The sequence below is a fragment of the Pagrus major genome, chromosome 16 (assembly GCF_040436345.1).
Source record: "Pagrus major chromosome 16, Pma_NU_1.0".
Classification (NCBI taxonomy): Eukaryota; Metazoa; Chordata; class Actinopteri; order Spariformes; family Sparidae; genus Pagrus; species Pagrus major.
In genome coordinates this window covers 23821412-23835286 of record NC_133230.1, presented here as the reverse complement: position 1 = coordinate 23835286, position 13875 = coordinate 23821412, and the positions used below count along the sequence as shown (strand labels likewise).

At 43.1% G+C, this 13875-nt stretch overlaps 1 protein-coding gene across 1 annotated transcript in view; it reads left to right on the top strand.

Moving 5' to 3' along the window:
* Positions 1 to 13875, top strand: part of LOC141010711 (ryanodine receptor 3-like) — a 112159-nt gene that overhangs the window by 56808 nt on the left and 41476 nt on the right. The window contains exons 29-42 of the mRNA XM_073483798.1: positions 438 to 585; positions 832 to 1034; positions 1627 to 1801; positions 2153 to 2361; positions 2451 to 2650; positions 2916 to 2982; positions 3061 to 3221; positions 3745 to 3910; positions 5106 to 5192; positions 5724 to 5950; positions 6199 to 7006; positions 7407 to 7607; positions 9458 to 9560; positions 10165 to 10296. Of these exons, the coding sequence (XP_073339899.1) occupies positions 438 to 585; positions 832 to 1034; positions 1627 to 1801; positions 2153 to 2361; positions 2451 to 2650; positions 2916 to 2982; positions 3061 to 3221; positions 3745 to 3910; positions 5106 to 5192; positions 5724 to 5950; positions 6199 to 7006; positions 7407 to 7607; positions 9458 to 9560; positions 10165 to 10296 (2887 nt within the window). The remainder of the gene's footprint in view (positions 1 to 437; positions 586 to 831; positions 1035 to 1626; positions 1802 to 2152; positions 2362 to 2450; positions 2651 to 2915; positions 2983 to 3060; positions 3222 to 3744; positions 3911 to 5105; positions 5193 to 5723; positions 5951 to 6198; positions 7007 to 7406; positions 7608 to 9457; positions 9561 to 10164; positions 10297 to 13875) is intronic.

The following is a 13875-nucleotide window of genomic DNA, read 5'->3' as shown; positions in this document are numbered from 1 at the left end:
CCTGGAAAGCATCATATTGTTTAGTTGACATGAGACCAGGTAACTGGGAAGCGCTTTGGAAAAATGCCACAAGGTTTTCATTTCAGCCTTTTACTGAAATCAGTGAAAGCTGTGATGAGAGACCAGACAAACGAGCCTGTGATCGTCATAGCCGGCACAAGATTTCAAATTAAGCTCCACAAATCTGCTTAAGTAGTATTAATATGATGCTTCCATGGCTGAGCCTCAGTGGGAGTACAGCTATGGGAAATGACACAGGAAAAATAGAGGAAGTGATGGGCAGCAGTAGCCCAGTGGCAATAAATGGCCAATTAACTTCTCATTTACAGGGAGTGACAGCACACTTGTAAGAAACACAACAGTTGGCTCCCTTAAGCCGGCCTACATTTGATGAGACAATGCGTGCGATTTTCTCTCACTGCCCCTTCTCCCTGCAGGATCTGAAGAGCAAGCGCAACCCTCGGCTGGTCCCATATGTTCTGCTGGACGAGCGCACCAAGAAGTCAAACAGGGACAGCCTGCGGGAGGCTATCCGCACTCTGATTGGCTACGGATACAACATTGAGCCCTCAGACCAGGAAGGCGGTGAGTCTGACTCGCGAATGTGTGCCTATCAAAATGCACAGGTGTTTAAGTTATACAGCACAAATACAAATGGTGTTATGTTCTGATAACAATGACTATTACTAGTAATGATATCCAGTCCAGATAGAAATAATAAGTGTTCAATGATTGCTTTGACCTCACCCAGTGACTGTTTTTGCAGTTCCATTACTGATTTCTTTATTTGTTCTACAACCTGACACTGTGCCTGCCCTTTCCACCCAGTAGGACAAGTGGTTGAGAGGATCAGCGTTGACAAGGTCCGCTTCTTCAGAGTAGAGAGGACGTATGCGGTGAAGACTGGGAAGTGGTACTTTGAATTTGAGGCTGTGACGGGAGGAGACATGAGAGTGGGCTGGGCCAGACCTGGATGTAAGCCAGATGTGGAGCTCGGCACAGACGAGCTTGCTTTCGTCTTCGATGGATACAGGGTGAGCTAGATCGATCTCTAAATATGTGTGGTTTTGAACTCTATGTGGTGCAATATTGTTTAAATAAGTGTAATTGTCTTTATACTGTTGTACCACTGCTTACCCTATTTCCTTTATTTAAATACTTGAAGTTCTTAAAAGAGATGAGAGTCAATTGTTGTAAAGACTTAAATTGAGGTTAAATGACTCCGGATGGATATTTTTTATTGTTTGTGAGCCACAACTTATAATTATTTTCATTGTCGATTAATATGATGATTATTTTCACGTCAAAACTATTAATTGTAAGTCTACAAAATGTTGAAAAGTTGTAAAAATCCCATTTAAAAAAAAAAAAAAAATTCAGAAAAAACAGTCGAAAACCCAAATACTCTTCATTTACTGTCATAAATGACAAAGAAAAGCAGCAAATCCTTTCATTTAAGACGCTGGAGCCAGCAAACGTTTGACATGTTTGCTTGAAAAATGATGGAAACGATTAATGGATTAGCAATTAATATTCTTTTAAATCTACTAATCGTTACAGCTCTATAGATAAGCTACATTCTACTCCTAACTGTTGAGGTATATGCTTTAAATGTACTGTGTACAGGGTCACTGTTTGAACATGGGCAGCCGTTTGTTCGGGCGTTGCTGGCACGCCGGGGACGTGGTGGGCTGCATGATCAACATGGAGGACAAGTCCATGATCTTCACCCTCAATGGAGAGATCCTCATCACCACCAAGGGTTCAGAACTCTGCTTCACCGACTTTGAAACTGAGGACGGTGAGAAAATGTCTCATTACAGAGCTTGTTGTAGAAGGTCAGGGAGCGTTGGACTGATAAAGTGATTGTAGAAATACTTGTTGGTCATCTTTTTGATAAAGACTTCACATGCAGAGCAAGGAGCATTACGCTAGAAAGACCACACTGGGGATATAAGCGAAAAATAAGTGGCTCCCTGTAACGGAATCACCCTTATTTAATGTGACACTTGTAAATTGCCTTTTTGAAAAAGCTGGATTGATTTTCGCTCCCCCTCCTGCTGTGTGTGTGTGTTCTTAGAGGCTTTCATATTGTCTCCTCTCTCTGCTTCTCTTCCCTCTCCCTCCCCCACTTCCTCCGGCTGTCCTTCAGGTTTTATTCCAGTGTGTAGTCTCGGTCTGGCCCAGGTGGGTCGCATGAATCTGGGAAAAGACGCCAGCACCTTCAAGTACTACACCATGTGCGGCCTTCAGGAAGGATTCGAGCCCTTTGCCGTCAACATGAACCGAGAGGTCACCATGTGGTTCAGCAAGCGTCTGCCTACTTTTGTCAATGTGCCAAAGGACCACAACCACATCGCAGTACGAATGAAACGAGTTACATATTTGTTGTTATAAAATCAGAGAAGTTATGATTGGATGAATGCAAAAGCTTTATTTTTCATCTGCAGGTCACCAGGATTGACGGCACTATCGACAGTCCTCCATGTCTTAAAGTCACCCACAAGACGTTCGGCACCCAGAACAGTAATGCTGACATGGTGTTTTGTCGCCTCAGCATGCCTGTAGAGTTCCACTCCATCTTCAAATCCTGTCCGGTTGTAGACATGAACGGAGTCCACGAGGAAGACACCCTTAAAGTCAAGCACAGGTACTCAGCTCCTGAGAATCATGAAATTTAAAGCGTATTGCTAGCAAGGTTACCAAAATAAGATGTGGAAAAAACATTTTAGTTAACTGAAAAAAAGTAGAAGATAGAATAAATAGATATAACTAGCTAACTAGCTAACTGAGACATTATTATGTTCTCACAAAACTCACAAAAATGTAATTAAAATGCAGATTTAGTCTCTGTCAGAACTTTCCCTCACATGGTTTGCACTCAATGAAAAGTTGTCAAATGTGATTTCTGACAGATATCCGTTGAGATCCGTGAGGCACAGTGACGAAAGCAGACGAGTGGACTACAGCAGCATCACTACGGTACTGAACAACTTTTTTTTTTAACCATTTGCTTGCAGCACCTGCAGCGTTGGCTAACTCTTTCATGTGTCCTTGCAGTACTACCACTCGGTGAGAGTCTTTGCCGGTCAGGACCCTGCTGGCGTGTGGGTTGGATGGGTTACCCCTGACTACCATTACTATAGCAATAACTTCAACCTCAGTAAAAACCGAACAGTCACCGTAACCCTGGGTGACGAGCGAGGCCGAGTCCATGAGAGGTGAGGAGTGAAAACCCCATTTCCTTGTGCAACCGTCCAAGCACTAAATGGTTTAGGACACATTATGATGTTGTTTAGGCAGATTAAAGTGCCTGTTCGTGTTTTTGTCAACAACTATAACTCCTCCTGTGGGCACCGATAATTGGAGGATGCTGTATAAACAGATAATGAATTACACTAATCTTCATGGGGGAAGTTATTGTGCAATTAACACTCAAAAATGTCTTTTGTTTAAATGCTTACAGCTACGTTATAATGTGTTTGCAAAGTCACAGTTTGCAAAATAAAGTCAGGACCCAAATGCAGGCAGGTTAAAAAACAAAAAGTGAGCTTTAATAAGCTGATGTTCAAAATAGAAAGTCCAAAAAGCACACAACAAAACTAACAAAAACAGGCAAGAGCAGATCCTAAAAAAAACCAAAGAGAAATACAAAAACCAAAAGTACCAATGAGGGGTTCAAGTTTTTTTCAACCAAATTCTAAGTCAAGACAAGATGAATGACTGATTTTCTTACTCTGATAGCGTGAAGAGGAGTAACTGCTACATGGTGTGGGGTGGTGATGTGACGAATGCTGCTCACACGTCGAGTCGCAGCAACGTGGACCTGGAGATCGGCTGTCTGATAGACCTGGCCACCGGCCTGGTGACATTCACCGTCAATGGCAAGGAGATATCCACATCCTACCAGGTACTGAAACGGAAACTTTGCAGATTGCAAAGTATTGCTACAATGTTGGTAGTAAGTGCAAATGAACAATGTTAAACTTCTCTCCATTTTGGATTCACTTAGAGGCGCAAAAACATGTCATCTGGCGGATTGAGTGAGGGGCATCTCACCAAACTCCGATCAAACAGTCTAAACTAGGCAGTGCTGATGAACTATAAACCAAGATTCTGCTACTACACTAGCTGTTTCTCACCTAAAATGTTTTCAGGGACATATTTTAGTATGTAGTGCAGAAGACGCTGCCATATTGTTTCTTTACTGTGAAAATGGATTGCTTGAAAAACTCAAACTCAAACTGCAAAACAAGGCAGAGTTTGCCAGAAACATGTTTCAGTGTACTGTTTAGCTGTAATAAAATATTGTTTGTTACCAGCTGACCATCTTACTGTTTAATATTTCAAAAAGGACTCCTAGCCTTAAAAAAAAATATTTGTGTCTTTCTACTGCATAGATGGCCCATCTTTCCTGTGGTGAAGTACTTCTTAACCAGAGAAAGTCGGACTATTTCTGACTATTTTCAAGACATGAAGTCCTGTTGTAGATACAGTGAAGTGAATAACCGTGTTCTGTATGAAACTTGAACTTGTTTTGGAGTGTTTTCAAACTTTGTAAGGACATTGAGTTACATTCAAGGTTATTACTTTTTGTGATTTTGCCTGTTGACCATTCATTTGTACCCTCTGCCATTTATTCAATAATGCATCGATCCACCTGTAAGCCATTACCTGTCTAACTGTCCGTCCACTCTTCTCCCCATCGGTCTGCAGTTTATCCTGTTGACCTTGAGAGTTACTCGTCTTCTCTCTTTGCATATTTCACTGAAAGCGCAGTGACGTCAGCATTGTTGAATTTCAGACTTAGACTTCGCCTGTTCAGAAGAACTTAATCTTAAAGAACTTTTCGAAGGGTTTAATCTTCTTATGTTCTCCCTCACTGAAACTCTGTGAAGCATCACCCGGGCGCTGAGTCATCCCACCAGCCGACACTCTCGGATGATCATGCACACACGCACATGCGCACACTTAAGTAGTGGAGTTTCATGATGCGTCATTAAGCTGCTTTCCGCAAGTCATGCTCTCTCGCTGCTCCTCAAGCCTTTGATGTTTACTTCCTGTTTGGACCTGTTATTAACTCGCTGCTCCTTTCTCTGCTGCAGGTGGAACCAAACACCAAGCTCTTCCCTGCCGTGTTTGTACGACCCACCAGTCCTAACCTCTTCCAGTTCGAGCTGGCTAAAATAAAGGTAGAGTCCCCTGTTTGTTCCATTACAACAACCTTGCTTGGTGTTTGATGGCTGTAATACCATGACAATGTACAAGACAGTAGCAGAAATCCTAGAAACACACACAGTGATGGTTTTGGAGCTGCAATTTCTACTTATTGAACCTCACACTGAGCTCAGTGATGCAGCCCACACACAAGATTATGCAGCAGTCCCTCTAGCTAGGTCCATGAGAGTAATATTTTATCACGCTAATGCATGCACCAGTGATACTAAGAGCTTAACCAAAAAGATGGGTGCTTGTCAGAGACTGTGTGACTAAGCAAGAAAGGTAGCACTGACACCATAAGCATGATAAATAACTCTCAGACAGATTGTGACTGTCTTCTTCTTTAGAAGAATGACAGCGTCATTTGTACACGCAGTTCAAAATGACTTTCTGCACCAGAGCAGGAAGTAGGGTGTCTTACTGGCATTTTAAATGCAGGTTTGGAGATGAAAACATGTGATACTCATTAAATCACTCCATCCATGTCTGGTTGCCCTGTCCAGAACGCCATGCCTCTGTCGTCAGCCATCTTTAAGAGTGAACACAAGAACCCGGTGCCCCAGTGTCCACCCCGTCTAGACGTCCAGACCATCAGTGCCGTTCTGTGGAGCCGCATGCCTAACACCTTTCTCAAGGTGGAAACGGCCAGGGTCAATGAGAGACACGGCTGGGTGGTGCAGTGTGTGGAGCCCCTGCAGATGCTGGCTGTACATATTCCTGAGGAGAACAGGTACAGAAGACGTCTTACAATTGCTTATAAGATGTGTCCAGGGTGCAAAATTAACTGAATGTTCAATTTTGACTTGCCATTGTTTTTAAAGTGTTTTAAATTCTACACTGAAACTCTAGAGCAATACTCAAGGTCAGAAACTCAACAGGGAACTTCTAACCACCCCGATTTTGTTATCCTGTGTGGTAAATACCACCTGTCAGACTGCTAAATAGATTTAGCTAATCCTCTTTCTCTTCGTTTCGAAGGTGTATTGACATCATGGAGCTGTCTGAGCAGGAGGACTTGAGGATATTCCACTACCACACCCTGAAGCTCTACTGTGCCCTCTGCGCTCTAGGCAACACCCGCGTGGCCCATGCCCTCTGCAGCCACCTGGACCAATCGCAGCTCTTATACACCATCGACAATCAGTACCTTTCAGGCATGTTACGCGAGGGATTCTACAATGTCCTCATCAGCACCCATCTAGAGACAGCCAAAGAGGCGCGACTCATGATGAAGGACGAGTTCATCATCCCCGTCACAGCCGAGACACGTTCCATCCGCCTCTTCTCTGATGCTTCCAAAAAGCACCTCCCACCAGGGGTGGGGCTTAGCACCTCGCTCAAACCCCGCCTCAACTTTGCTCCACCCTGTTTCATCAGCACTAAAGGGGGACAACATCTATACAGTCCCCAAATCCCACTGGATGCACTGAAGGAGAAAGCTATTACAATGTTGACGGAGGCTGTTCAGGGAGGCGGGCACCACATCCGAGATCCCGTAGGAGGAGGTGTGGAGTACCAGTTTGTGCCAATCCTGAAACTCATTAGCACCTTGCTGACTATGGGTGTGCTAGGGAGCGAGGACGTTCATCAGATCCTACTGCTCATTGACCCAAATGTTTTCAGAGAGACACGTGAGGATGGAGCCACGGGGGCCACAGACAAAGAAGGACTGACGGGGGCGGAGGAGAAGGCGGTAGAGGCTGGAGAGGAGGAGGCAGCCAAAGACGCCAAACAGCCACTGAAAGGACTCCTGGAGACGAGGCTGCCCGAGCCCGTCAAACGACAGGTAACAGATGAGCACATGTGAACAGATGTGTCATCATCTTATATGTTTGTAAACCACTGAAGGTAATTCAGCAAAACATGTAAAATCAATGAACATCTTCATCTACAAGTGCCAATTCACTCCTAAAGACTAACACAGCTGTGCTCTCAATCACATGCTCCATAACTGCTCCATTGTTATAGACCCATTCAGAAGTCAGTCAAACATGAAATGGCTCTGTCTCGTATTGAACAAATGATCTCGTGGGTAGAAATGTCTCTTTAATAAGTTGGATTATATGCAGGCCATAAGGCGGTTTGTATGTATTCCTAACAGGCTCGCTCCTAACAGCTGCGTCTAGGTGTGCGGCAGTGATGTAACGCTTTGTTGTTGTCGTCTCCTCCCCGTGTCTGCTCCCCAGATGTGCGAGCTGCTTCACTACTTCTGCGACTGCGAGCTGAAGCACCGCATCGAAGCCATCGTGTCCTTCTCTGACAACTTCGTCTCCAAGCTGCAGTTCAACCAGAAGTTCCGCTACAACGAGCTGATGCTGGCCCTCAACATGTCCGCCGCCGTCACTGCGAAGAAGACCAAAGAGTTCAGATCGCCCCCTCAAGAGCAGGTGAGATGGAGCCATAGGAAGGAAGTAGAGGCGGTCAGAATCAAAACACATCACATATAAAAAAAAAACTATGTTACATATGTCACAATACATTTTTGTTATACATATATATATATATATATATATATATATATATATATATATATATATATATATATATATATATATATATACATATTTATTTTATTTTGATATGTTTGAACATAATAATATTATTTATATATCACTATATATATATATATATATATATAAACCAAAATAAACCAAAAATATTTAAAATCTCCATGTTGGCAACACAAATCAAAGCATGATGACAAATGTGTGTTTGCCGTTTCATACTTAAAATTAAAGCTGATTTTATCTTTTAAAATTAAATTTATTTATTTATATATTTGGAAAGTGAATATCGTCATCTCACTACAATGCAATGTTCTGCTGGGAAACTTTGGGTCCTTGCATTCATGTGGATGCCACCTGACATGCACCACCCAAGTACAGCCTTTCATGGCAACTGCACTCCCAAATTGGCAGTGCCTCCACCCAGCAGGACAGTGCACCCTGCCAAGAAATATCTAAGAAAATTATATGAAATATACAGTAAGTGAAGAATTAAGGCAAGGTTATTCGCGTCACCTGTTAGTCCTTTAAATGTTGTGCTGACTGGTATATTTAAAGGCCCTACACACCTGCAGAGGTGCTTTCACTTACTCTGGTTGCTACTCAGATCTAATGTTAGCAGGTGGCAGGTGTAACAAAGATAACTGGAGAGTGAGGAATACCCTTGCACACTCTCCTGAGGCACACCTCAGGTGTACCTGAGGTGTGCATGGCCTTCAATTTTTACTCATTGTTTGTTTGTTTGTTTGCAGTCATAAAACTGACTCTCCTTTGATTGAGAATAAGTCTGGTCAAGTCTAGTGGATGGGCTGCACAAGGAGACGTGCCATTTGAAAAAAAATCACCATGAAGCAATGCTGTGGTTTAAAAATTCTGGTAACGGCTGATCTATGCTAACACCTACTTCGAGTGCAGCGGTGACATCTTTTCCCCCGGCAATATCTCAACAATCCGCACTTCTGTTCATGTGATCCTGACAGCTCTCACATGTCTGCCATGTGACCTTAGTGATGCTTATGTGACATAAAGGTGCAAATCAGCCACAGAGGGGGACATGCCAGGAACTGTGCATCAGTTAGATCTGATTAATCTTACAAGAAAGGGAAACATGAATCTATAATATCTGACCACAGAGAAAAGCCTGCGGGCTCCCTGCTTCAAATGATGCATGTAACTAGATAATTCAGGGAGAGATGTTATATAACGTAACATACATGATGACACGTAATAACTCTCCTCACCCTCAGATTCCCTCTTTAGTTTTTGTATCTTTGAATTTGCTAATTTTTGTTCCCAGTGAATAAGAGCCGGTCCTTGCTCCAAATGTCTCTTAAAGCACACAACAAAGCCTCAAGGCGAACTCATCCTTCTTCTCTGTGGTGTCATTGCTCCAGTGAGAGTACACACACACTCACACTCACACACACACACACACACACACACACACACACACACACACACACACACACACACACACACATATATATACAGCATCCCATCAGGGTCACAGCTGGAGACGGAGTCCAGTGCTTCACAGCCACTTTAATGACTTGTCATGGTGTCCTTCAGTGAGTGCAGAGCGAGAATTAGCCACTTAGGTTGTTTTTTTTTCCTCCTGTGAATCCTGCAATGTGATCAAATTATGGTCAAATTGCTTTTGAAACTACAGAATGGGAGAATTAACCGGACGTCGTTTATGTATTTAAGTATCTGCGTTTGTGTTTCCATTTTAGATCAACATGCTGTTGACCTTCAGTATGGGCGAGGACTGTCCATGTCCGACAGACATCCAGGAGGAACTGTATGATTTTCACAACCAGCTGCAACTCCACTGTGGTGAGATGTAGCTCTTATCGAGCTGCTTGTTGGTTTCATTATTGTTTTAAACTTGATACAATTATATTAAATTGCTCTGATAGATTACAAAATAAGGCAGCATGGATTGAAAATAGAGAAAATGTAATGTAATATCCAGAAAACATAGACAGTCTTTGTCATCCCTTTCTTGAGCTGCCATTGTGTCAACATCAGCTGAATCGTACCAGTACTTTTTCTCCCACAAATGCTTTCTTTTTCCCTCTCTGCATCTGTCTCTGTCTCTCAGCAGCGGAGTAAAGGTTCAGTGCCTCTCAGATTGCACTGACATCTCGATGTTTTGATAAATAATTGAATTGCCCAACCATCTGTGGCACAACCGACCTAATGGCAGTCTCAGCCGTGCCACGCGGCGCCGACCTGCCGTGGCACCCTCCATACAGAGAGCAATAAAAAAATCGACTTGAAATTGCAAAGAAATATGACATTCTGTACATCCCGCTTCACGCATTATACGCAGGACATGTGTGCTAACCCCACAGGAAGTCACGCTTGGCTGAGATATTGCCTTAATATGCTTTGCTCTCTGTGCACATAGGGATGTTTATCTGTTTGTGCCGTGCAGGAATCCCTATGGAGGAAGACGAAGACGATCAAGATACATCTATCAAAGGGCGCCTGCTGATGCTGGTGAACAAGATCAAGGGGCAGTCTCACAAAGCTGAGGAGCCCACAGAGAAGGAGCAAGCTGCACCATGTGAGGATATCACTTTTTTTATAGTATCAGTAAACTACATTTGCCCTGCTGTAATATACCTGCTGTAGCAGTGATGCCTGGGTCTGGACGATAAAACTTATTTCCGAGCATTGGCTCACATTCAATTTTGAATCTGATCATGTCATTGTAACCATAGCAACACACTCAAATAGTACAAGATTGGTAAATTAAAGTTTTCTGATTGGCAAACTGTTTATGTATTAAATGTCCATAAAGAACAAAGGTATTCTCAAGCAAGCTGAAGTTGATTTATTCTCTCTCTATACTGATCCTACAACATTTGTCACCTTCCCGTAAAAGCAGAAGCTCTCACACCCGTTATCCATTTACGCCCCTCTACATTCTGCTTGTTTATGGTCCCTTTCACCTCTTATTGTACGAGCCCTCTGTCCGTGCCCCTCGCTTAGAAGGAGGGGAGAACATTAAAAGCAGGAGCTTCTGTATTGCAGCTCTAGCACCCTCACCCTCGCTTTCTATCCATCTGCCAGTGTCATGTGGACTGAGTCACAGGGTGGCAGTCATTTCCATTTCAATTTCTTTTCAATTTCATTATGGTAATATGGAGCCGGGTGCGGGAGGAGAGACTCCAGAGTGAAGAGCATCTTCCGTCAGCCGCTCGGGGAGGCGAGCGAGGAGAGATGAGAGAAAACACATCAGCGATAAAACCAAATCCTTCACCTGATTAAACCCGTAGACATATACGTATGTGCACGGACACAGGAACAAAAACCATTTCAATCACAGCACTCAATAACCGGTAAGCCACAGCAGTATAAATACAGAACAAGTTGTATCTAATTTTCGATCTCAAGTACCGCTCTGTGCAAGGGACCACCAATCAAGTCGCTGATTGCAAATTATTACTTACCTTGGAGAAAATACATTCTACTTTGTTCTGTTGGCCTTCAATGTGGAAAGCGGTGTTATTTGAAACTGCAGCTCACTGTTTAATATTCGAGTTTTATTTATCGGTGAATGTCTCCATTTATGGAAGCAACTTTTTCTCTTATTCATGACCTTTCTTGAGAATTACCCTGTTCTAGCAATAAAACAGGACACGTGTCTCTGCCTTTAATTGCACAGATAGGGACTAACTAATGTGAAGCACGGTATTTTTACTGCTTCTGAAAAACCCCTCTGAGAATCTGGCCATCGCCATACCGGCCCCATCTATTCTTGAAAGCAATGCTGGCAACGAGAAGTGGCCAAATTGCACATGGATAAATTTGGGCTGAAATATGTGTTGCTGACTGCAGACGCTGAAAGCCAATCTCTCCACTGGGATTTGGTGTGACCCTGAAGTGGAGCGTATAAGACCACCACATTGATCTCCGAGGAGCCATGCAGGATGAAAATAGAAGAGTGTGTATTTTCCCCTTAAAAGAGTGCTTTGGGTGGTGGTGTTGGTCGTGGTCTCTGCAGGGTGTTGTGGAAGGAGTGATTGATTAGATGGCTGGTTTGTGGTGGCAGCTGCAGTTCAGGAGCGTCTACTTCTGTAACAGCTGGAGGCGTCAGAAAGGGAGGAAAGGAAGTGGAATTATGTAGAACCTCTTCAGGCAAATTCTCTTATCTGCTAAAAATGTTTTTCTTTGTGATTATGTACAATGCATGTTGGCAGTAAGTGTTAAAGCTTGACTTAGAAGCCACATTTGTCTTTTCTTAGTGGGGAAGGTTTACATTTTTTCCTGTCAGTGGCTTTTGCATAGTAGATAAAGACCCAGTGTCTGGCTATGTGATGAAAGCAGATGCTATTAGCACACAGGTGTCTGTAGCAAACAATGCTATTTGCACCTACATCATGATCGTTTCCTAAACCTATCCAAGTAGTACTGGTGTCTATGTGGACACTAATGCAGCAGTGAATAACACGATGTACAACAAGACTAAGATTCTACCAACAAACCAGCTTTACTCACATGTTAAATGCTAACGTCAGCATACTAGCATGCTGCATTGCATGTGCATTATAACAGTTAATCCTCTGGGGAACATGAATGCCTATACCAAGTATCATGGCCTATAGTTGTTGAGACATTTCACTTAAAACTACAACTTTGCTAGAGGTACTACATGAAAATCACCAGTCAGTAGCATTCATCCTCTGGGGACCATGAATGTCTGTACAAAATTACTTTGCAATCCACCAAATAGTTATTGAGATATTTCAGGCTGGACCAAGTGGACCAACTTACATTGCCATCCCTACAGCCATGCCGTTAATTAGCTTGTTAAACTTGTGTATGTTGCTGATAGTATCTATAGTTTGAAATTTGATGTATCGTATGTGAGAAGTGTATGCAGCAGTTGGTGTATATTTTGAAAACCCAAAGTAAAATATTGTGTAAGAGGAGGTCTTGCCAGGAAAATGGTCAGAGTGAAGATGGCATGATATATTCTGTGCTGTTACTCAAGCTATAACTTTTCCCCCCGTCACATCATCTTGCTCAGTAAGACCCTGAAGATACAATAGGCGCCGTCGTCTTAGCCATTATTTCATGGGAATGAAGTAAAAGGAGCGCCGAAGTCGTTTTCCTCCTCTGATGAATGGTTCATCCTGTAGCAGCATTTAATGCTCAGACATGATGACTTGCCCAGAAGAAATGTGTGTGTATGAGCGCACGGGGATGGCGTGTGAACCCTCACGCCATTAAAAAAAACACAGACTTTCATCACCGTAACGGAAAAAAGTGAGGGGGGTGGGTGTGCGGGAGCTACACAGACAGAGGGAACGGACTAGTGTGTGTGATAGTGTGACAGAATGAGAGTCAGGTGTTCTGAGGCATCTTGGCTGAGAGGAAGAAATGTCGCTTCTCATTTTGGAGCAAGCTGGTGCTTCTGCCCTTTCTCTGACACCCACGCAACTCTCGGCGGCGGCGGGATCGGTTACCGCTGACTGTGACATTCTGCTGGCTCCCCACCCATTAAACAAAACACGCACACAGACCCTTGCAGTGATTGACAGCCTGGTGTCAAATAGTCTTTGGAAATCCAACAGATCCAATCAACCACACAGACACAGGGGTCCTAAAAACAATCACTTAATTGCAATACTTTTAAGGAAATCAATTGCGTATAAATGGCTCCATCTTTTATGGTTCTGAGTTGTTTGATTGATGTCGCCCTCTCCTTTGTGTGTTCATACCTCAAGAACAGACTCACAAATATACATGCACACCCTCACCCACACACCGTATTGATCCAGTTTTAATGAAGCCTTAAGGGTAGCCAACGTTCGAGCTGTCCAAACAAATGCCTCCATTTGACCACAGCAGCAAAATATTTCACTGTACAGAACTCTTAATACCTTGTCCAATTTATTTGTTACATAAGCGGGCTTCCTTTACTCTATGCAGAAAATGTGCTTTTTTACGAATGAGCTCACAAAACTGTTTCCTGTCCCATAGAATAGAAGGAAATAGCTTGGTGTAACAAGACTTTGATGGAAGCCGTCTGTCTTTTTTTCTGTCAAGGTCTTATTTATATTACTAGTTTGTGAATGCAGCCTTTGAAATGCATCTCTTTTTTTGTGTGCAATGGGAGCACCAAGTCAAGTGGAGG